The 24,583-nt window shown below is 41.7% G+C and overlaps 2 protein-coding genes across 2 annotated transcripts in view; one reads left to right on the top strand and one right to left on the bottom strand.

The window, feature by feature from the left end:
• Positions 1–12,543, top strand: part of LOC121915846 (IgGFc-binding protein-like) — a 40,590-nt gene extending 28,047 nt beyond the window's left edge. Inside the window, exons 4-12 of the mRNA XM_042440416.1 lie at positions 1,017–1,216; positions 3,140–3,281; positions 4,197–4,810; positions 6,487–7,051; positions 8,208–8,806; positions 8,939–9,509; positions 10,224–10,423; positions 11,089–11,472; positions 11,922–12,543. Of these exons, the coding sequence (XP_042296350.1) occupies positions 1,017–1,216; positions 3,140–3,281; positions 4,197–4,810; positions 6,487–7,051; positions 8,208–8,806; positions 8,939–9,509; positions 10,224–10,423; positions 11,089–11,472; positions 11,922–12,200 (3,554 nt within the window). The 3' untranslated portion in view covers positions 12,201–12,543. The remainder of the gene's footprint in view (positions 1–1,016; positions 1,217–3,139; positions 3,282–4,196; positions 4,811–6,486; positions 7,052–8,207; positions 8,807–8,938; positions 9,510–10,223; positions 10,424–11,088; positions 11,473–11,921) is intronic.
• A 1,769-nt stretch (positions 12,544–14,312) lies between these two features.
• Positions 14,313–24,494, bottom strand: LOC121915849 (IgGFc-binding protein-like). Its single transcript, XM_042440421.1, has 9 exons — positions 24,436–24,494; positions 22,267–22,320; positions 20,567–21,841; positions 18,915–18,950; positions 18,203–18,238; positions 17,884–18,014; positions 16,826–17,113; positions 15,581–15,718; positions 14,313–14,668 (listed from the first exon to the last, which is right to left on the bottom strand). The coding sequence occupies exons 2-9, from the start codon at positions 22,316–22,318 to the stop codon at positions 14,504–14,506; spliced, it is 2,121 nt and encodes a 706-aa protein (XP_042296355.1). The 5' UTR covers positions 22,319–22,320; positions 24,436–24,494; the 3' UTR covers positions 14,313–14,503.
• Positions 24,495–24,583: the final 89 nt, after the last annotated feature.

Below are 24,583 nucleotides of genomic sequence, written 5' to 3'. Positions count from 1 at the left end.
GGGGGAATTTGGGCTTGATTTGTTCTGGGACCCAATTGTTTCTCTTTTTGGACATCCACAGTATCCTCAGCACTCTTCTCCAGCACCATATCTCATATGAGTTGATTTTATTTCTCTCTGCTTTCTTTACTGTCCAGCTCATACATCCATACATGGTGATGAAGAATAAAATGGTTTGGACAATTTAGTATTCTGTGTTAGTCTTTGCACTTTAGGATCTTGTCCAGTTCTTTCATAGCTGCCTTTCCCTGTCCTAGTCTTCTCAATAGAGGTATAGTGTCTAGATCAAGGGAAATATTAGTGCCACTGTATTCTGCTTTGGTTAGACCTCACCTGGAATACTGCGTATGGTTCTGGATGCCATAATTCAAAAAGGATATTGAGAAGCTGGAGCATGGACAAAGGAGGGTGACTAAAATAGTGAAGGGTCTAGAAACCATGCTCTATGAGGAACGACTTAGGGAGCTGGGGATGTTTAGCCTGGAGAAGAAATGGTTACCCCATTTCTTCTTAGATTTTACTCTTCTGAGTAAAAAACTAGTAATTATCAGTTTCAAAGCATCCCATTCCTGTCTACTTTAGCTCACTCACCCCAGGTATTGTAATGTTTTATTCCATTTATTATTTTACTATGTCTAGCTTCCCCTGATTAATGTGTCTCACATTCCATGTTCCTTTGATATGTGGTGTTGCACAGCTTTTGACTTGTCTGATATGGAAGACAGGTCTGAAGCCTATCTGGTATGGGAGACCCTACTAGCAGCACTCCTGTCTCACAGGAGCATGGCAATCCCACCACTGTAGAAATGTAGTGTCATGGTGAGACACCCACGGGACCTACTCCCTAATGTAATGTGAATGGTTTTCTAACTGAGCTCTAAGCTTCCCAGCTAACTGTTATGAGATCTAGGCCAGTTTGCCAGGTTTACTCAAACTGACTTCTCTCCCCTGCCACCAATTTTGAATACGACTATCCATTGTTTACATTCTAATGTGTATGCCCTTGTCTGTTTTAGCTCCCAGCTGTCCAGCTAATAGTCACTATGAAGACTGTGTTGATCTGTGCTCCACCAGTTGTGCCAGGAACACAGATCCTGAACCATGCTCAGAACTGTGCTCTGCGGGTTGCCAGTGTGATGATGGCTTCCTCTTTGATGGGTTTAGATGTGTTCCTGCAGAGAGCTGTGGGTGCTTTGTGAATGGAACCTACTTCAAGGTAGGCTGGTCTTTAGGATCTGATTCTCTCACCCTCTGTTTCTCTTTTTCTCAGTATTTCTTAGGGACCAGATGATTTAGTTCTTCTTCTAAATGCTTGTGTTTGGCTTTACTCCAAACATCCCAACTGGTCATTGCAAGCAAGTGTAATCAAACCTCTATATTTTTCAATGCACATTAAGTTTTATTTTATGTATATACCACCTTGCTCCTTGTAGAAGGCCCAAGGCAGCTAAGTAGAAGCCTAGTTCTACTATCTGTCTTTGTACCTGAACAGATAGGCCAAAATAAAGCTGCTTCGGGTCACTTTCGAGGTAAGCTGTTTAAATGATGCATATGTCCTAAGAGGACGGAAGCTGCACCAAAGACACACTCCAGTCCTAAGGACTTGAGTACAGCTTTGGCGCAGCTTCTAGCCTCTTAAGATGCATGTGTCATTTAAACAGCATATCTCCAAAGTGACCTGAAGCAGCTTTATTTTGGCCTGTCTGTTCAGGCCCCTGGTAACACAAAACAGTGCTGAGCAATGAATTCTAGCACCAAACATGGGTTAATGCAGTGCTACTCAAAATAGTGATCCATGGATCCATGTCTGTACATGTCTCAACAACTGCTGGTCCCTGGGAGTTCCCAGGAAAGGAAGAAAATTGCAGCCAATGGACACACATATAATATCAGTCCTTGACATCAGATAGCTTAAGAAGCACTGCTATAGTGATCCTCAGTCCCTTCTGCCAAAAATATATCCCAAGAAAGCTTTCAGTGAATTGGCTCTAGCCTGCCTTAGGGTTTTTTATTTGTGTTTGAAGTATCATTTGTTTTTTGCCCCAACTATCTTAAAGTTGTTGTTCTATTCTTGCCCTGATATTTTGATTGTTTGTTTCCCGTCCCTACTCCTCTATCGATGTTTTAATTTTTATATGTAATATTTTAACTTGTAATTTATTGTCTTTTACCTGTAAGCCGCCTTGATCACATTGTGGAAAGGCGGGGTATAAATAAAGATTATTATTATTATTATTATTATCATATGCATTAATGTCTTGTATTCTGTTTAGAGTAAGGCCATATGTATCTATATTGTATTGTGGTTTATTGCACTTAGTGCACTATATTAACATTATATATGTGTGTGTGTGTGTGTGGCATTGTTTGTATTCCTATGTTTTGAGTATTTTGAAACGGCCCTTGGGCTATTCAATAAACTTGTTTACGTTTAGAGTAAGGATGGGTGAGAATATGCAAAATATTACATCTTTGAGATGGAAAGTATGTGATTAAAAAAAAGTAGTTGGGGTGAAATCAAATGGATAGATAAAGGGGCCAGTCACACTTATGTTTTTTGCATGAAGAGATTCACATCCGTGATACAAAATTGATTCACCGTTGTTTTAAGGCAGCTCCGTGGCATTGAAATCCAGTCTGAAGTTCCCACTGGCCCCTGTTCTACAGCAAAATGGAGGTACCTTCATTTCCTGAATGACTGCATGATCCAAATCGATCTGATAACTTATTCACACTATTGAAGATGCAGATCATTGCGGTTCTTAAAAACTACTAAGGGGTCTGGTGCCAAATACACCAGTTTAAATAGGCTTTCTGGTTGCCCCTGGAAAGATAAGAATTTATCAAAATTCACATTTTTTCCTGTTATAAAATACAGTACTTGCTATTTTAAGAATCCCATGAAATGTGAAACTGATTTTCTTTCCCCTATTACAGTTTATTCTCTCTCTCTGTGTGTGTGTGTATGTGTGTGTGTAGATGTAGCTTTCCATCAGGTAGCAAGAGCTAATTCAGAACCCTTGAGTGGATTCTATTTACTTCCAAGACCTAGATGTTTTTATCCGATCTGGATTTCATAGATGAGATGTCTGTCATAATTTTACTGCTTTATTTAACTGTTTTCTAAACCTCCTACCAGTCCAATGAAACCGTTCTACTAAATAAGTGCCAGGAGAGTTGCATCTGCATCCCCGAACATGGCCTAATATGTGAAGCTCATAGCTGTGCTGTCAATGAGGCCTGTGGATTCCAAAACGGAACCATGAGTTGCATTTCTAATGGTAAGAAGAAATTAATTGATGCACATTGGATAGAATGTATCTGTATTCACCCAGAGTACACCTGTTCATATACAAATATCACTGATGTGGACCTTCGGCATAAAAAGTACCTTCTGTACTACTACACTATTTATCTTTCACATAAAATACAGCCAGTCTCTTTACATATTATCCAGTCAGGGCTGCTGCCAAATCTTCTGCTTCTGAATGCATGCCAAAGGAAAGTCTGATAGTTTGTCTCAATGCAGAACGCTAGGAAAGAGGCAGGGAGGTATTGGTCATCCAAATGTTTTGAACTACTATGTCCATGGTCTCTTATCATTGACCAAATTGAACAGGGCCATTGGTGAATTGGGGGCTACAACATCTCTAGATCCAAAGGGTTCCTAGTCCTGCACAAGATATACCTGCATGAGCCAAAAATCTCACATGGAGATCTTTTTAAAACATGCCAACCTGATTTGACAGTTACACTGCTGCTGGTAGTTCAGCTTCTTTATCTGCCCTTCTTGGCCATCCTTTCTATTGAAAGAAGAGTAGAAAAAAAATCAGGCCTTTATATTATATTTCGATCCTTCTTTTGACATGGTGTCAGTAGAGACATCATCAGAATGAGAACAGAATTAAAACCAATGACTCTTGGCTGCTGGAGAAGCAGAACGATAAGCCTTAGCTGAATGTGAAGGCAAGCTGCCATTTAAGGTCCATTTCAGGTATGGCAGAGAAAGATCAGATGGGCAATAGATGTGTTCAGGCACTGAATTTGATATGGAAGGGTCAAATGAACAGAGTAAGGATGTAATTCTTTGCTAATTTCATTACTGAATGAAACAAGAGTAATTTTAGTAAAAAAAAATTCCCACTGTAAGAAAAGTCTTCAAAACTTTGGCCAATTTTGATCTTTGTTTCATTCAGATCCCATTCCAGTCCCAGCATCCTGCCCTGAGAACAGTCACTATGAGGCCTGTGGAAATGGCTGCCCGATAACTTGTTCTGACCGCACTGCTCCCTCAACGTGTGATGAAACCTGTGTTGCCATCTGCCAATGCAATGAGGGCTATGTTCTTAGTGCTGGCGAATGTGTCCCAGTGGAGACCTGCAACTGCACTCATAAAGGTGCAACCTACAAGGCAGAGGAGGAGTTCTGGGATGATGAAGACTGTCATACTCTCTGCAAGTGTGACCCCACTTTAGGCAAGGTTGTGTGCAAAGAAGATTCTTGCAAGGGCAATAAGAAATGTGTTGTAGTCAATGGGGTCCGGGGCTGTCAGGCCCCGAAGCACTACACCTGCATAGCATCTGGAGACCCTCACTATAGCACCTTTGATGGAAAGAAATATGATTTCATGGGGACATGTATTTATCAGATGGCGGGGGTTTGTTCCAAGGACCCTAACCTCATCCCATTTTTGGTCAGTGTGGAGAATAACAACCGAGGCAATAAGGCAGTATCCTTCACCAAAGTAATGACTCTGGAGGTCTACAACATGACCATCAGCCTGAGCCAAGAATATCCACGCAGGGTTCAGGTAGGTATGTTGGACAAAAGAAAAGATGATAAGGGTTCAAATTATGCGTTTAGTATCTGGGCAGCCACCTAATATGCTCTGAAGGTCAGTGTCACAGCGCATGAGTCTTTTCCTTAGGTGATTTTAAAGGGAGCTTGCTAATACATTTTAATATGTGCTTACATGGGTAAGGGAGCAAGGCTCTTTGAAATGGGGAAGATACACATAAACACATGAACTGGTGTTTAAAAAAAGGGCCATTCCAAATGTGTGAGAAGAGGAGCATGCATATTGTGTCTCCCCCCACTATCACTCATCACATATAGAGAGCAGCAGTATAAAGAAGAGCCTCTACTAGATATAGAGGCGTTCCACACAGTCAGGAAGCTTAAGAAATTTTAGGTCCTGGTTGCATGTGGAAGATCTGTGCATAGATGATCCTTCACACTTTCACACATTCTTTGAACATTTGAGCAGAGTGATACACATAAGCCCTATTCAAGTATTCAGAACAGGTTTAATCTGAATGTGAGAGGAGAAGGATACCCTTGTTCTGTGTATGTCTTCCATGTTTAGAGAGTGATCGTCTGCAGAGAAGGGTCTTCACTATATATGGAGCTTTCTGTGTGGTGCAAAACTTTAAGCAATGAGAGTTTCTAACACACACACACACACACACACACACACACACTCTCTCTTATATATATTCTAAGAGCTACAAAATTACATTTTGCTGCTTTCCCTCCTCTTCCAGGGCTGTATACACAGCACACAATTACAACACTTTGATATCACTCTAACTGCCGCAGCTTCATCTTTGGAAATCCTGGGATTTGTAGTCTGATGAGATACGTAGAATTCCACAGTGCACTCCCTGCACTACTGTATTAAAGTTGTCTGGCAGCAAACTCTAAATTACAAGTTCCAGGTTTCATATGAGGAAGTCAAGCATTTTAAAGTGGAATTGAAGAGCTATAATTGTGTAGTGCAGACACATCCCTGGTAACGTTTAGTGTAATCAACATATACTGTGATTTCATTGTATTCTACATTTTTGCCCCCTTTCCTGTCAGCCTATGATGGTAAGGGCCGGGAAATGTACAGTATGAGGAAACCATGTTGGACATATTATTATAGCAGAGGATGATGTGTGAACATGGAAAATCCAGTTTGATACCCTGTCCACACTGTATATTGACTGTGGAAAAGAAGCCCCACTTCTCTTATGATACAAAATAAATCTGTTTTCTACAATGACCCTTGTCTGTGGAAGAAACTAGCCTGTATGGACATTTGTTTGGTTGGCTTTAACATCCCATAAAAGACTGAAAAGCAAAGCTCAGTATGGGCTGGTTAGACTGTGAGAAGCTCCTATGGAACTGTGAGATAGAGCAGAAAGATAGGCACAGTACCAAGTGGCAAAATGGTCAAAGAGAAAGATACAAACTTGGCAGTGGTGTAAAAAACAGAAATCTCAGGAAGGACAAATGGAGAAGGAGAAAGGAAGAGAGGGCAGAAGAAGCAAGTGACAGAAGGAAGGAGCAGCTAATGAGAGGAGGAGATTCTCTAGCTTGGACCAAAAGAAGTAAAGCCGTCACATGTAGCATTAACTGTCCATTTTGTTCAATGATGGTCAGAGCAAATCTACCACTTCCATAAATTCACTAAAAGCCCTCACTATAACTACTGTTTTTCAGGTCAATGGAATCTTTGTTGACCCACCATTCACCTATGAAAACAAAATCAAAGTCTACATCAGTGGGGTCCATGGCTTCATCAAAACAGACTTTGATCTGAAAGTCAGCTTTGACTGGTACAGCTATGCCAGAGTCATTCTTCCCAGTATGTATGCCAATGCTGTCTGTGGGCTCTGTGGCAATGCCAATCAGGATATCAATGATGACTTTTCCATGAAGGATGGCACTGAAGCTAGTGATGAAACTCAGTTTACAGACAGCTGGAAGCTGAAGGAGGTCCCAGGATGCTCTGGAGGATGTACTACTGATTGTCCAGTATGCCAGGAAACATCAATACAGACCTACAAGGGGGACCAGTTTTGTGGGATCCTTGTCAGAAACGATGGACCATTTCAACAATGCCATAAGATCATTGACCCAACAATCTACTTTGATGATTGTGTCTTTGACACCTGTGCATACAGGGGTCACCATGACATACTCTGCAATGCCATCACTGCCTATGTGACAGCCTGTCAAGATCATGGCATTCAGCTTGGGCAGTGGAGATCGGCTTCCTTCTGCAGTAAGTGCTGCTTATTGAATGTTGGGGTCCAACTAGATGATATGCTTAGAATGTTTTTAAGTAGAAGAGGTGTTCCCTCAAGTCGTAAAAGGTATTTGTTTCTCACAGCATGTGATGTTCCTCAGTGATGAGTCATGTATTGTTTTGTGATTGATCATTGGAAGTTAAACACTTGCATAATTTGAAAACCTGATTGCTGAGGCATGCATCTCTGAGAAAATCCTGCTGCAGGAAGGAAAATGGGTTAAATGGAGAAAACAGGCATCCCCTTCATGTCTAAACTGAACCTATGGGCTTATTCCCACTTACATTTAAACCGGTTTGCGATTCGCCTTCGCTCCGTATTGGTAAATCGATTCCAAAAGGTCCGTCGTTCCCACTATGAAAGTGGATCTTTTCATTATCCCCTTGTAATTGCTTCTTTTTGGCAGGATTGCAATCCCCACTAGTTTGAACTGCTTCAAAATGCATTAATCATCTGTGCATCAACAGTGATGTAAGTGGAAGCCTGGGCAGCCCAGTTTGGGAACTCTCTCTCTATACACACACACACACACACAGACACACACACGATCGGAACTGGTTTCAAATGGAAACAATAGTCATATAACCCAATCAGCAATTCGCTATAAATCATAATGGGAACTCAGCCTATGTTTAATGAAGGTGCAGCATAATCCTGGTGTGTCTTTAAAAAGCAAAATGCATTTGCAAAGATTCCCAGTTTACTGTGCAAAATATGGCATTTAGTTGTAGTAGGCAATTGTTTATATTTGGGTGGGGACGGGTACAACTATATAGAGTCACTGTCTAAATTTCATATCCACTCCCAGTATTTTAACTCCTGTGGTAGTGCACAAGCCAGACATCTCATAGTAAGTACATTTCATTGCTTACAATGGTTTAGAAGTCTTTTGTGTATAGAGTTCAAGAGCCCACTTTGCATGACACATTACATCAGATTATTTTCAAATAGATGATACCACCCTGAACTATCCAATCTCTTTTGATTTAGGAAACTAAACAGGGTTGGACCTGGTTAGTACTTTGATGATAGAAGAGAATAATTAAGGGGGCTTAGTGCCTCCAGGGAGGAACAGGGAAGAATCTTTGTATTCCAAATAGCAACAAAATGACCCTCCTTCTGTCTTTCCAGGCCTTAGCTGCCCCAAAAATTCCCACTATGAGCTCTGTGGAAGTGGCTGCCCTGCTATGTGTCACAATGATTCCTTTCCAAAAACATGTGAGACATCGTGTGCAGAAGGATGTTTTTGTGATTCTGGATTTCTCCTCAGCAGGGATCAATGTGTCCCTCAGACAGAGTGTGGCTGTGTGCACCAGGGAAGATACTACAAGAAGGGAGAGGAGTTTTATCCTAATACTTCCTGCCAGGAGAAGTGTCAATGCATGGATGATGGAACCATTGACTGCCAACAATTTTTCTGTCATTTTTCTCATGAGGTGTGCACTTCAGAGAATGGCATCCTGGGTTGCTATCCCCTCGGATATGGAACAACAATAGCATCTGGAAACTCTCATTATATATCCTTTGATGGGGCAAGTTTTAGCTTCCATGGGTCTTGTGGTTATACATTAGCCAGAGTCTGCAGCAAGGATCCACGGATAGTGGATTTCTCTGTATCAGTGGCAAATGAGAAGCTTGATGGCAACCCTTTGATTCTAATAAAGACTGTTGTGGTCTCCATTCATGGATATACTATTGTACTGGAGAGGGGAGTGAAATGGAAGACTATGGTATGTACCTAACATTAAAATCAAATAATTTGTATGCCACCTGCTTGAGAAAATGTCATGTGCATAGTATTCACATGTATTTGTGTGTGACCAGAACTGATCTCCAAATAATAATATTTATTATTGGTATAGGTAGAGGGTGAGTTCTACACTCTGCCAGTGAACAAAGAGGATGGGAAATTCTGGATCACCCAGGAGGGGAACAACATCATTGTCCAGTCCTCCTTTGGCCTCACAGTCCTCTATGATACTTCTTCGTACGTCCATGTGTCTGTGCCTAGCAGATACCGAGGACACATGTGTGGTCTGGGTGGCAACTTCAATGGAGATAAGAGGGATGACTTCATGCTACCCAATGGAGAGCTCACTGAAAGTGTGGAGGAGTTTGGGGCCTCTTGGAAGGTTCCTGTGGATGGTGCCATTTGCTCTGATGGCTGTGGGGAGAGATGCCCCACCTGCACTATAGCCAAAGCCAAACCATACAAGGCTGTGAGTGCTTGTGGAAAGATCCTGTCCAAATCAGGCCCATTTAGAGATTGTCACTCCTTGGTGAGCCCTGCTGAGTATTTTGATCATTGCCTCTATGGTATGTGTGTGACCGATGGAGCACAAGAATCTCTCTGTCAGAGCCTTCAAGCCTATGCAGCTGCATGTCAAGCATCTGGAGCCAAGACTGGAGCCTGGAGAACAGCCTCTTTCTGTCGTAAGTTTTTAGGGAACCATTTTCTTTTCCACTTTCTTGTGCATCTCCCTACACTACAGAAACATGGCTTGGTTTGTTGGCTGAAATTTAACAGTTTCACATTCACTGTTTTTTTTTCATTTCCCCATGTTTCTTCAAGACCCCTTTCTCCCATGTTTCTTTTTGTTTGTTTGTTTGTTTACTCCACTGCTTAATTCCCTCTCTCTGGGCTTCCTGGCTCCTAGCTACTATATCTTCCCTAAGCTATATCTCTCACATTCTATAGTACTGACATAGTATTCTAATCCCCAGACCAAAGTGATCACCTTTCTACTCATCACAGAGGTTGGACTATGGAGATTCTGATATCACTGTTCCCAATGTATTCAAATGTGCAAACTCCAGCCCAGACAGTTTGTGCCAAAAGCTCCATTGCCACACATTTGTTATTATGTGCCTTCAAGTCACATACATACAGTAGAAGCCACACAGTATACCAAATAAATAAATAAAGCCAAATCCCTGAAAGCAATCCCATTAAAGTTTCATATTCTTTAAGAAGGAGAATATTTCCGAACCATTGGGCTGAATTCAGTTCTAATCCCAATGAGAGTAGAACCATTGAAATCAATGGGACAATATGTATGTGGCAAAGAACATGTTATACCCATCTCAATTCATCCATTGTATTCAGTTCAAAACCACTAAAACTGCTTTTCCTGATTCTTTCTGCAGCACTCATCTGTCCCCCGAACAGCCATTATGAAACCTGCACTGCACCTTCTGACTTCAGTTGTTTCAGTGTGTCCACTCCTATCCAGTACACAACAAATTGCTTTGAAGGCTGTGAATGTAATGAAGGTTACATGTCTGATGGGGGTGCCTGTGTGCCTATTGAGAGGTGTGGCTGTGTGCATGGTGGACTCTATCTCAAGGTAAATGCTTGTGCCACAACTATGATTTCTCCACTCTTATTTTCAAGGGGACAACATGGCTCATGGTATGTCACGGATACAAGATGATTTTTAAATGGACTGCCCTGAATATATTGAATGATTGCAATAGTCCACCAAGTGCATACAAAAATACCACCTTACAAAAGATTGTAATCATTACTGCTCTAACATAAGACCAAATCTAGACTGAATTTCAGTGGCTAAATAATGCTTATTTATCTGAGGCATGGCTTTATTGATTGTTCCGTGTTTTGCTGTTTGTAAATCATCCCAAGGACATTTGCCACTTGGACAGTATATAAATTTAGTAAATATATAATAATCGGGGGTTTGGGCATGTATTTTGTAGATGCCAGCTTCGAGGAAATGTAGTTTTAGAAATGTGGTCAGCTTATATCAATGTATTTGAATAGCCCACATACAAAATACTAGGTTCTCTGCTTCTCTCCTTTTTCTTTTTTCCTTTCTTTGGAATCAAACTTTTAAAAGTGTGTATGCATTTAAAAATATAAATCATTATGTATATTTTTTTTCACATGGGAAGGCAGAATATAAACATCTTAAGTAAATACATAAAAAAGTCATTTGAAGGTTTATTTGATTTTCCAGCTCTCACTATGAAATCCTCTCTTTTGATACAATAGGCTGGAGAGAGCATCTTCTCGAGCAGCTGTACAGAAAAGTGTACTTGTAGCAGCGTCTCTGGCCAGCTGATCTGTGAGGAGGCCAGTTGTCCATTGGGAAAGACTTGCACACTTAAAGATGGGGTGCGTGGCTGTGAGCAGAGAGAAGGCCGGTGCAAGATCTCTCCAGAAGCCCAGCTCACTTCTTTTGATGGTGCCTCGGGAGATTTCTTCTGGAGTGGGGTCTATGAATTGGCTCTTCTTTGCAATGACAGTGCCCTCTCCTGGTTCAGGGTCTTAGTCAGCTTCGGAAGAGACAGCGATGATGGCTTAGTGCTTGCAAAGGCCATCTATGTTTTCTTTCAAGATACATTCGTTGCCGTGAAAAGTAACAACAAGATGTGGGTAAGCAAAGAATGGCAAACTAACAGCAATATTCAAGATGCATCTGATTAAAGCTTGATCCTTCCCTTCATTTCTTCAGTATTGCACTTTTCAGTTTGTATACACCTAGAGATATGCATGTTGTCTAAGGACTGGAGCATAGCTTTGGTGCAGCTTCTGGCCTCTTAAGATACATGTGTCATTCAAACAGCATACCTCCAAAGTGACCCAAAGCAGCTTTCTTTTGGCTTGTCTGTTTGGGCCCTAAGGTAGGGAGACCATGGGCCTGAGCCTACAGGATCCGAGCAGAGAGGTAGACACATCTCATTCACAGGGTTGCCATGAGTTGAGGTTGAATCAAAGGCAGCTAACAACAACAATTATTCCTCTTTTTAAACAAGGAATGTTTTGGTATCTAGGCCTTATCACAAACCTTTATCTTAACTCCACCAAATTTTCATGTGTTCCAGGTAAATGGGCGCCCTGTACAGACGCCATACATCAAAAATGCTGTGTCTGTGAGCCGAATTCAGGATGGGTCTATGATTGACCTAGATACTCAGGTGCAAGTTTACCTCCATCCCAATGGAGAAGTGATGGTGAAAGCCAGTGAGACCCTTGCAGAGAAACTCTGTGGACCATGTGGAAACTTCAATGGAGACAAGTCTGATGATCTAAAGCTGCCCAGTGGGGAGACTGAGAAGAATACTTCTGAGATCCTTCATGCTTGGAAAGCCATGGACTTCTAACATTTTAAAAATTCTGTCAGAGATTTGCTCTTTCTGACATATCATTTCAGCTGAAGAGCTGCAGACTGGTTTCTTTCTTTGGCCTCTTCTGAAAGTGCTGAGCTTTAGATTCACACCAAAGGAACCCCCATTAAGAAGAACATGTATGTCTCACAAAAGGATCATTCATAAATCATAGGATTTGTAGTTTGCAAGGACTTTGGCCTACACTGCCAACTGGAGTACTGGTGCCTCACCAAACTACAAATTCCGGGATTATTTATGTTTTTAACCATTAACCAATGTTAATTTTATACTGTTTTAACTCAATGGTTTTAAATGTTTTTAAATTCTGACTGTAAAGTTTTAAAATGTTTTTATTTTGTGAGCCACCCTGGGTCCCTTTCTGGGAGAAAGGCAGCATAACATTGAAATAAACAATATAAAAATAATAAAACCGTTGTTTTCCTGCCTCCATCATTCCATGCTGCCAGATCCCAGTGCGCTGGACCATTCATTGTTGAGTCTTTGTAAGGAATGGATAAAGTGCATCCTGTAGGCCAGATGCAATCCCAGAGCCATTTTTATGGCTCTCAGGAGGACTTTGATGCCAGGAATCAGAAAAATATATTAATCCTATAAAAATATTATTCTGGTCCTGAGCATTTCCAGGAGCAGAGGTTTCTACATTGGAGGGGGCCTCATTCCCAATTCCCACAATCACAAAAATGAAATCAGAACTGGACTTTAGGGGCCCTTTCACACCACATAATCATAGTACTATGGTTGCACTTTAATTTCCATGACAACATCTGTAGAATCCTAGGCTTCAAAGATTGGTGAAGAACAGAAGATCTCTGGCTGAGCATTCTAAAATCCTTCCTCCAAATTGCAAATCTAGATTCCATAGGATGTTAGCATTCCAGTTAAAGTGGAATCACAGCCCTATAAGTATGTAGTGTGACAGGGCCCTTGATCCCTTCCAGGTTTGACTCCCCTCTCCATTATTTTCCTAACATTCTGTGCCTGGGCTAGCTTTCACTTGGTGCTGGTAGAGTTGCTATGTTAGTATCATCTTAAACCTGTGGTGCCGAACCTATGGCACACGTGCCAGATGTGGCACTCAGAGCCTTCTCTGTGGGCATGCATGATGTTGCCCCAGCACAGAGTTTGCCAGAGTTCATTACTAGAAAGCCAGAAGGATGTGGTACTTTGCGATAAATAAGTGGGATTTGGGTTGCAGTTTGGGCACTCGGTTGCAAAAGGTGGATTAGTATATCTCTTGGGTGTGAGGGCGATCTGGCTGCGACATCTATCACCCCATTGATCACCAGGGTTGTGTTTGTATTTTGAACCCTGTGCAAATGCCAATGAAATTTTGTGTTGCGTGCTACTAGAATTCAGAGCTTCAAAATGCACTTTTTACTAAGAATGCATATAATGAAATAATAATAATAATAATAATAATAATAATAATAATAATGATGATGATGATGAAATGCTTAAGCCATCATCCATCATAAAGCAGTGGTATTGTAATATGATACAATAATACTCTTGCAGCTAATGAAAGAAAACAGTTTCAAATCTAATGGTAAATCCACATAGGATTACCTTGAGACTTGCATAATTATTTACTCACCAAGGTCCATTTGATTTAGCGGGTCAACTTTAGCTGGGATTTTCAATTGAATTTAGCTCTATAGTTCTTGGAGAGATTTTGGTGGGGCAAATATTCCTAGATAGAGACACTATGATCTTGAACCTTCACTGTTTCTGGACTAGCTTTCTAACAATGGACTGATGGAGCTCCCTGTCCTTAGATCCTCAGATCCTTTGGCTTATGAACATCCATGTGGCAGTTTTGCAAATATTCAAGGGAGAAATGGATCACTGTCTGAACTGGGCAAAAGAAGGAATGAGACAAAAGGGAAATTAAATGGACAGATTAAAGGGTATTCCAAAATGTATTTAATTAATTCCAATGGAGAAATTGGTGGTGGGATCCAATGAGAGAATACAGCAGGTTCAAAAACCCAGATACTTCAGCTTAACCTTGTTTAAAGATTGATTTGTTGGAAATAAAAGGAGGGAATTGGGAGCAACCAAAAACTACTGCTGAGTTACAAAAAATAAAAACAAAAATACACATTTATTTCATGAAAGGCATGCAGGAACATGGAAGAAGTGACATCCCAATTTCAGTTTGGATTAGTTTCCAACTGGCTAGGTCTGATGGGAGGTGCAGTCCAACAAACCCTGGAAGGCCCTAAGCTGTTTTAGCAAAGAACTAATAGTTGGATCTGATCTACTCCTCTCTGTTCTCACAAGAAACAGTCCATGGTGCTGTCAGTCACATATTCATCCACTTTGAATACCCAGCGACCCGGGTAATTCACATTGCTTGTTTTCGTAATATTGAGAATATCAGCGGTCCGGGAACCAGGCATGATGTAGTAATTTATTTTGTCTCCATTGTCAAATCCAGCCTGGGGAAGAGTCAAAACGGGAAATGAATTTTTGCAACACAGCAAAGCATTCAGGATAGTACATGCTTTGGATTTCATATTAAGGTCGCCATACGTCAGAAACAATTGGAAGGCATACAGCAACAACAACAATAGTTCAATAGTGCATTTGAACATATCTGTCACACAACACTGGGGTGAAATATGTGAGACAATTAAAGTGGCTTCTGGCCACTTTGGAGGCATGCAGATTAGGTGACACATGCTTCCAAAGCAGCTGGAAGCCAGGCCAAGGCCCGCGGTCCAGTCCTTAGGATCACAACAAAAAGGAGCCAAAATAAACTGACTCCTAGTTGTGCTGGTTGGCCCCTGTGTGGACAGCCCTCTTTGGGAACAGAGTGTGAAGACAGCAGGGTTCTGACATGCTTCTGACTGGAGTGACTGGATTATGGGGTTTCTACCATAATGCATTTGAAGTGTACCAGGTTGGGGGAGAGTTGAGTAGAGTTATGAACAGAGCTTGGAAGAAGTACTTTTGAACTATATCTCCCAGAATTCTCCAGAGAGCATGAACAGTACCTATTGTGGCTGGAATATTCTGGAAGGTTAGTCGGGGGAAAAACTTCCCCAAGCTTTTGTTATATGCTGTATGAAAGCCATTAGGACTTTCACACTACTACAGAATAAGAAACACAAGCCTAAATAGAAATCTAATTTCTAGCAAAGTACACCAATTGAATGAATGGGATGCATACAATAGTTATCAATTTACCATTCAGCAATTGGTTGAGTGATTCTATTGACCTGGGGCTGGTAACTGGATCTAGGCCAAATATTTATTTATTTATTTATTTATTTATTTATTTATTTATTTGTGGATCCTTTGATCCAGAATGATAACTGCTATATGGTGCCAATTCTACTCAGAGATACCTGTGCTGGGATTCCTCCAAGGCCCGTCTTAGCATCCCCATTGCTCCATGTCCCTGTGGTCCACTGAATGTCTGCATAGTTCAGTATGATGAAGGATAAGTCCCCATTTGTGGTCAGGGCAACCTGGAAGGTATTGACCTGTAACAGGAGGGGAAGAAGGTGAGAAAGAAGAAATCACACACAAGTAGGTTTTCTTGCATACAGAGTGACACACCAGCTCCGTAGTGGAAATAATGAGAATCACAATGTGACGGCAATGACAGCACATTCTCCACCCCACCCCAAGCCTCAACAAAGGTTGTAGTTTAGCTATCAAGTTGACCCTGGCTTATGGCAACTCTATGAATGACATTGCTCCAAGAGCCCCATTTGTCAACTGCCCTGCTCAGGTCTTTCAGACTCAGGGCTATGGCTTCCTTGATTGCATCTATTCACCTGTGATATGGTCTTCCTCTTTTCCTACTGCTTTTGGCTCTGTCATTTTTTTCCGGTCAGTCGTGTTAGTGACTCCCTCATCACACACTAGGGTTACCTCAGGGCAGAATACCCACACACCCGCAACCCTAGCACATGGCAGCAGCGTAATAATGGCGACGCTCTGTATACATGGGCACCGCCATTGTTACGTAAGCACCACAGGGCATCCGCACAGCATGGCACGGTCCTTACATAATGGGTGCACCAGTGACGCACTCGTTACGCCACCCCTGCAACTTTAAAAGAACCTGCTTTTCATGAGTTCTTTTTCCTCCGGAGGGAAGCTGCGCGGTTTGGTGGCTGCGGCTTCCCTTTGGCAGAAAAACAGGCGCTGGCAGGCTGCCGTTTTTTGGCAGTCTATACCACCCCATATAATCCAAAACACCTGGAGGGTGCACAGCTGGAAAAGGTTGGCACAGAAGCTGGGATCTTGTTGATGAACTATATTTATTCCAAGTTTGAGAGTGATGGCAAGGGAAGCCAGTACACACACAGTTAACACCCAATTAATAATAATAATAATAATAATAATAATAATAATAATAATAATAATAATAATAAATTTATATTCCACCCAATCAAATGGCATTATACATAGAACTGCCCTTCTGCAAGGTCCTTTCCTGGAGGGGGTCTATTGCTCTGGCCATTGACAGCTGTAGTTTCCAAAATTAATGTTTCTACATTTTTCTCAGAGTCAAGTAGCTCCCATGTGTTCAGGAAAAATCTGCAAAGGTACTACAGGGTTCAAGGCAGTCAGAGACTTACTTTTTTTGATTTAGATCCAAAATAGGCAACTCGGTCCCAAGTAGCAAGGAAAGCCCAGGTGGGTGTGAAAGAGATCTCAGGGTAGTAATGGCTGATTTCTGCACTGCAGCGTTGAAGGATTTTTGGGTCCTGGGTCTGCCTCCAGAAGACATCCCCACTGATTGGATTGTAGACATCTCCCCAAAACGGAGCAACAAGGGGTGGCCCCTCATCCAGGGGTAAAGGGTCAGGTGTTTGTACAAACTCTGGAACCGTCATGCCAAAGGAGATCACACCATTGTTATCCACCTGCAGAAAGAGGCCAAAAAGAAAGGAGATGGCCCAAAGTGGGGAAAATAGGTAAATTTAGTAGAATTGCTGTGAATCAATTGCCAAAGAGAGAAAGATTATGAAAAAACAAAACAAACACCCAGCAGTCTAGAATGACTCTGAAAAGCTAAAATAAAAGGAGGAAGGGGAGGGGAGGAATATAGCAACACCTTTAAGACTGCTTTTTTATTTTAGCACAAACTTTTGTGCATGTAAACCCACCTCTTCAGATGAAGTACAGAGTGATAACTACTATTCTTTCCTCTTACTATAAGATACATGTAAAACAGAGATTGCAGGTGATGCAACGGGCAATAAATAAATGGCTTCATCAATGCAATGAAGGGTGACCCTGCCATTAAAGAGAGTAAAAGAGGTGTTTTAGGCAGACGATATCTGGTGGTATGAAAGAACAGCAAACTGTTAGTTAACTATTTATTTGTTGTTGTGTTTTGACTGCCCAAGAGTGGGAGGAGTGGTTTCAGGAAGACCAATGGGAAGGGCACATAAATTGTTGGGTCTCCAAAATCCATAGAAATCAAAGGTCATGAAAGATTTTTAAAAATAGCAGTCTAGGACCTAGAGCTGCTTGTTAATCTCAACTAGAGTAGGCCTGTTGATCCACTGGAATTTACATGAGTGTTGATTTACCAAATTCCCATTGATTCAATGTATCTAGCACATTAACAATCGGCTTTGGGCTGAAGCAACCATGGAGATGCAGTTCGTTTGGACAAGGGACTACATACATAGAGAGAATGGTGCTTCTTGCTGTAGAAGGGGAAAGGCACTGCTGTGGAGATCTCTGGAGATGTTGCATCATCCGACTTGGGGTTTCTTGTGTCACCGTGTTCTGTCCCATAAGGATACAGCAGCAGTTCTGGAACAGGATATATTTCTTTCACTGTTGTGTTTTTTCCCCCAGTGCTGTTTCCAATGCCTTTGAAACTGACATTGGCCTTCTGGATGAAAGGAGTTCCCACCCATATTATAAACATTGAATGTAAACATGGTTTGATGGAATGACTCACCCCAAAGACACCCCACTATACCATCCCATCATCTTACCTTTTGGCTTCAAGGGAGAAAAGGTTGATGTTGACCCTAAAACAAGAACAAGAAATTGGCCTATCAGACCTATTAAATATTTAAACATCCATCAGTTATACTGGAATGTACCTAGACACAGAATAAAGTTGGGTAAAGAAAGTTGGGTCTTAAATATGGTATAATTCCCACTTCTTACATATAGGCTGACATCCTTTTAGTGGTATACAGTATGCAAGTAGAAGTTAACCTAAGTATGACTTTACCGCTGACAACAGGGACATAGCCACATGCCAACCTCCTCACTTTCCTTCAGGGCATGGCTGACATGGCAGTGAGAAATGGCTCAATGTAGCATAGTTCTATGTTAGGAAATACTATGCTATGTTGAGTCATGCAGGGTTACAGCCATAAGAAGAGATGATCAAGTTCAGAAATCATAGTCACAGAGCACCTTCTGATGTCAAAACACAGCAAGCAGATGCTTTAAATGTACAACAGGAATCTACTATAAATGATAAAAGACCACTGGAGATCAAATGGTCATATATTAAGACTAATGGAAATCCTATATACCAGGCATGGGTACCTTCTGGGGGGCACTGTTTTGGCCCTGGAGCCAACATGGACCATGCCAGGCCTGGAAATGCTGGGAAAAAACTGAAAAAGGAGTGATGACAAGAAAACTTGTAAGCATTTTTACATCCAGGGTTTCAGTTTAATTGCACCTTACCTTTTGGCTTCTTGGCAGAAGAACCTGGCACAGATTCTAAAAAGAAACAAGAGAGATACAATGAAATCTGTACCTCCTTTACAAACATACAGACTTTTCATTTTAAGAATAGTTTTAATTGAGATTAAGTCCACAATCCCTGAACATTCCCAGATATTAAGTAGGGATGATCAAACTCAGCACCATCAGCAGGATATCAAACCTTAATCGGAGTTTAAGATTACAGAAGTGAGAAAAGTCTCATTTTCTCTGCATTGCTTTGAATCCTGCCTACATTCTCATTCCATCTTTTCTTTGTACCAGGCTGTGAGACTTTGATTATTCACCCTAGAAATTTGCAACCACTTTCTGTACATTTCCCCCTAATGTACTCGCTTTTAAATGCTTTCTTACCCACTGACAAACCATGTTTGTGCATATTCTCCAACTGAACACATTTTAGTATTTTTCCCTTTTAAGTATGCACTTAGGTTTATGGATATTTTATTTTTTCTAAGCACATGACAAATCTGATAAATGTGTAGATTTCTGAGGCAAGGCTTGGGAAGTGCAAGAAGTTCTTCCGTGAGATCATTGACTGAACTAATGTGCTAGCCAGATGGTTTGAGCATTAGACTAGGACTCTAGGTGACTGAGGTTCAGACATTGAACCTCAGTCAGCCTCAGGAGAAGGCAAGGCAACCCCCTTCTGAACAAATCTTGCCAAGAAACACCAGTGATAGGGTGGCTAAGTCAGAAATGACTTGAAGACACAACAACAACAACAACAACAACAACTTGATGTTAATCTAGATTTGAAGAGTGAGGACCATCATATTATGGATGAAGCTGTACTTTATAGAAGCCATGCATTTCTATATTATGAAATGGCACCATATGAATTTAATACAGGAATGTTTGCAAATACCAATAAACCATGGCTGTATTGACCACACTGTGTTGCTCAGATCATGAATAACAAACCATGATTTCTCTCTTGTGTGTCTCTGGTTTGTTTCCTGTTTCAGAGTAGACTTCTATGAAAAGAAGCCAAGACAAGCTATGCTAGCAGGTTCAATTGCCATGATAAGCCATGTTTCAATCAAGCCAGAGTGTGCAAGCCAACAACAAGCCATGAGTTTGAACTATGGTATTGGACTAGTCAAAAAAACATGTTGGCAGAGGTGGATTTGGAAATCACAAGCCAGATTTCAACAAACCATATAACACTCATAATATGGTCATTAAGAATGCTGCATTTAAAAATAATCTCCCAGTCCGGTTGACAGAACTGTGAAGTACTTTGTTGTTGAATTATTCCTTCATTGCAAGCAATCCGTGTTTATGTACGTGTGCCTTCAAGTTGCCTGTTGACTTATGGAAACCTCATGAATTTCATAGGATTTTCTTCGGTAAGGAATATGTAACACAAACAAGCTTCATTTATATCCTGCTTCATACCACCTAAGCAGTGTCTAAGCGGTTTACAACTGTAAGCTAATTTGCCCACAACAATCTGGGTACTCAGTTCTTTCCTCTGAAATATAGCCAACAGCACCTAGTATTCCATCTAAGTACTAAACAGGGCTGACCCTGCTTGGCTTCCAAGATCAGATGTGATCTGGTGCCTTTAGTCACACATCTTAGCTGCATATAAAAATGAGAGCACTTACTGCAAGAACAAAGAGCCACAGAGCCATAGCCATTGCGGTACAAGCCTCCAAGGATGAGGAGCCCAAAAGGAGTGGTGGAGTGCTCTGCAGACAAAGTATTCATTTCAGTACCTATGAGGTATTCAGCCCAAGAATATTCTGTGCCAGGAATTGGCCTCCAATGGATATTTTCAATGGCTTTCTTTGCCAATTTGAACTGGCTGGTTTCTGAAGAATTAGCTATGATGACAGCATAGTTATCAGTCTGACTCATTCCGTCAATGTGGAACAGTCTACAATAATCGGTTAAGTCTGGTATATTGACAAGGAATGGATCATAGAGTCTACTTTCCTTTGGGGCATCAGCTAACAGAGGTATTAGTTGCTCATAAGATCTATTTCCATTTGTTGCACCTGTGAAGAAAAAAAGAACCTGGATTCCAGAGTTGGCAGAGAGATAAAGTGGTTCAGGATACTGTATTTTAAGTTGGATAACTTGCCCAGCCACCATGTTATGGGAATCTTCTTTGAGGCCAGATTGGTACTTGAGCAAAGTGCTTTGGGAAGCAACAATATATGCAATGTCATATTTGCTCTGGAAAGACAGAGGAGGGACAATGAAAGTGGTGCCCCAGCTGGAAATGGGAAGAAGCTGTTCCACAACATGGTCACAGGCTGTGTTTTTCTGAGCACAACTGTGTCCAGTCAAGACAGCCACAGGTTTCTTGGATTCAACCCAGGAGCCAGATAAATCATCTGAACTTTGGATCTGGATTGCTTGAAAGGCTTGGAGGTTAACAACAAGTGTGCTGCCCCGAGGATAAATGTGTCCTTTGAATGCCACAGTTCCTGTCAGATGAATAGCAACCCTGGTGGGAGTTTGATAGGATATAACTGCAAATTCCTTGAAAGTGTTTGGTAGATCACCAGCAGGTGTCACCACATAATAAACCATGCCCAGCTGCTGGACTGGGTACACAACCGTGGCACCAATGGAGTAGTCCTTGGAGTTGCGGGCAAATACTGAGATGTCTTTGTTAGCTTGGACCAGCACAGTTTTGTTAAAGATGTCAGTTCTCAGCATTTCAAGGGTGGCTGGAAGCTCAACGGAGACTGTCTGCCCCACAGTGACAGAAATGGTTTTTTCAAAGCTGGGATTTTTCGCCATCACTGTGACAGTGGTTGCAGGGCGATATCCAGTGATAAGCAGCTCAAACCTAGCATTGGGTTGGCTTTCCCAGATGTTAAGCAGAAATGCTGTCACAAATTTCTTCCCACGAGATCGTGCACAACAACCTAGAAACGAGGAGAAAGAGAACAAAGATGGGGTTCTTACAAAAGGGATGGAGAGTGATATACTACATACAGTGGGGGACAGTGGCTTCTTTGTCAGTGTGGTGGCAAATCTGTCATGACTTTTAGTTGAAGCTTTAAAGTAGCTATGCAAACTCTCCCCCATTTCAAATAGCCTGGATAACTGTGGCAACAGGCCCCCTGGGCTGAAAATGCTCACTAGGGACCTGGTAGAGATGAAACAAGTGGGATGGAGACTAGAGAGATGATTCATGCCTCTCCTGCATGAATATCAGGGGTCTGCTAGCACTCCTCTTTTTCCAGTTGAGTAACATAAGAAGAATCTCTACACCTGCCACATGCTCACTGGTTAGCCATCTTGAAAATGAAGAGGCAAGTGGCGCTATCAATCGGTGCAACCTACTCACCACTTAGTAGCATCAAACCAACCAAAAGGAAGAAGATCCACCGCACTATCATGTCTACAAACAAGAAAGAAAGACTGAAATAATGATCCCCGATTTATTCATTCATTTGCAGATAAATCCAATAGTTACTGCTAAACAGAGAATTAGTAGGAGCTTGCTGAGCCAACACTGTGTACCTTCAGTTGATTCAGAAGGTTTAGTCTAGTTGGATTTAAGATTTTAAGGGGAAATAGAGCTTTGTATTATCAGCATACTGTTGGTGTTGTTGTGTGCCTTCAAGGCATTTCCAACATATAGTGACCCTAAGTGTTTTGTTGGCAAGATTTATTCAGAGGTTTGTCACTGTCTTCCCCTGAGGCTGAGAGCATATGGTTTGCCCAAGGTCACCTAGTAGGTTTGGGGAATGGGAAATCGAACCCTGGTCCCCAGAGATATAATCCAATGTTCAAACCACTACGCCATGCTGGCTTATAATTCAAAATCTTCTGGTAACTTCACCATGTTCTATGTAGATTTAAAGAAAATGGGACACAAGTTGGACTCCTGCAGCACTCTAAAGGATAGAATAGCAGTCTCACATCTCATCTGCTGGCATTTTGGGTACCGTTTTGGACCAAAACCACTGTAATAACTTGCCATGCTGGCTGCTACCAGGGCTATACTATTGAGCCAGATTAAGTTCTTGCACTAGAAAAATTTGACTAATGGTGTCCAGTAAGCCAGTATTCTACAGGTGAAAGAATAAGGGCCTGGTGCCAGAATTCAAGGATGCAGTATCTCTGATTATTTCTGAAGAACAAGAGAAAGGAGAAGGGACAGGGCAGGTGGTTAAAGCTGAAGTTGCTGCTAGAGGTTTAGAAAAGCAGTTATAAGCAAAGTTTCTCAGCAAGCTAATTATCTCACAGTGTTCAGAGGGACTGGAAAAGATGCTTTTGGTGACTTCAACACCATATTGATTGAGGGATTCTGGAAACTGCAGGTCAAAAAAAGTAACTCTCCCAAGCTCAGGTTCTGAGAGCTCACTTAACTTGCTTGCCCCAAAATGGACTTTCCTAAATCAGCTAAGTTTTGGCTGATAAGCTCTGTAATTATTCAGTGACCAGTCTGACATTCAAAAATCTGGAATAAGTGCAGGGGACCCTGTCCAAATCAGGACCAATGCCAGGGTGCGGCCCTGCTGTAACCTTTGCTCCCCTACACTTATGGGCTCTTGAGGTTTTCTATTCATGCAATTTTTATGAAAAGAGCCATTGAAACTAATGTCATACTTATTGGAAATAGACATTTCAGCCATATTCCTGCAATCTGGACTGGGACCACAGAGAGGGAGTCACAAAGGATTGAAACCTCCCAAGCCTCATGTGAGTTTCCTGATCTCTAGCTAAAGTATGAAAGAAAAGATCCATCTGCCATCTATGGCTTTAAAGCATACTCTACTTGAATCAGAAGGGCAGCAGAAGGAAGAGAACACATTTATTGCAAAGAGGACAGTATAGAGAACAAAGTAGGAGAGAGTAGATGGTGCAAGTGTGGCCATACTACCTTGGTAATCCTTGGAGCTGAGCTTCAAAAAGTACTTTTCCCATCTAATACCTTTTCCTTTAATGAGATAGGGGTATACAGACGGGTGACTAAAAGCTGCCTGTCTTTGTCCCTGGTCGGTGCCAGGGTGCTGTGGTCGATGCTACAGCAGCCATATGCTCTCGACCCACTCCCTAAAAAAGAAGCTGCTCTAGGCAGCTTCTTTGAAGGGGCACCATAATGGCACTTATGTGCCATGATGACGCCCCTTCCGCAAAATGCCATTTGGGCGCTCTGACACCTGTGCGGCATCATGGAGCTCCCCGTATGGATGGGTGTGCACCAAGATGGTGCATGGGCGGTGAAGATAGGGCTGGCCCCTACTTTTTGTCCCAGGTCAGCACAAAGTGCCGGTCTGTTTAGGGCCATGGTTCCTTGGTTGATCCCCTAGTATTACCTACTCTTGACCATGTGGGTGTAGTAGTTTCAGCTGACCACTGTTACTAGCAGACTAGGAAGAAGTTAATTTTTAGATTGCAGTTTGCAAGATACCAGTTTGCAAGATACCATAGCCAGATAATTCTGAGGTATGTAATAAAAATCCAGTTCTTTAAATTCTGATAAGCACAGTTCGGAAGAGACTCTTACCTTCAGACCTTCAGCAGATGTTCTTGGCTTGATAAATAAGTAGCAAGAGCTCAGCCCTGCCTCCTCCTTTATCAGTGTTCCTTTCTCTTTTTATAGGGAGAAGGATAGGAATCCAAGAACTCCCACCCCCAATTAAATTCCACGGAAA

Source organism: Sceloporus undulatus, chromosome 9, assembly GCF_019175285.1.
Source record: "Sceloporus undulatus isolate JIND9_A2432 ecotype Alabama chromosome 9, SceUnd_v1.1, whole genome shotgun sequence".
Classification (NCBI taxonomy): domain Eukaryota; kingdom Metazoa; phylum Chordata; class Lepidosauria; order Squamata; family Phrynosomatidae; genus Sceloporus; species Sceloporus undulatus.
The sequence above is the reverse complement of the archived record's forward strand: the minus strand, read 5'-3'. Positions and strand labels throughout refer to the sequence as shown.

Excerpts from the sequence above, each read along its gene's own strand:
- LOC121915849 (XM_042440421.1), bottom strand. The coding sequence starts at position 22,318 with ATGATAGTGCGGTGGATCTTCTTCCTTTTGGTTGGTTTGATGCTACTA. Across the intron at positions 18,239-18,914 it reads TTCTGCCAAGAAGCCAAAAG|GGTCAACATCAACCTTTTCT; the intron begins GTAAGGTGCAAT and ends TTCTTGTTTTAG. Across the intron at positions 17,114-17,883 it reads AGAAGCACCATTCTCTCTAT|GTGGATAACAATGGTGTGAT; the intron begins GTATGTAGTCCC and ends CTCTTTCTGCAG.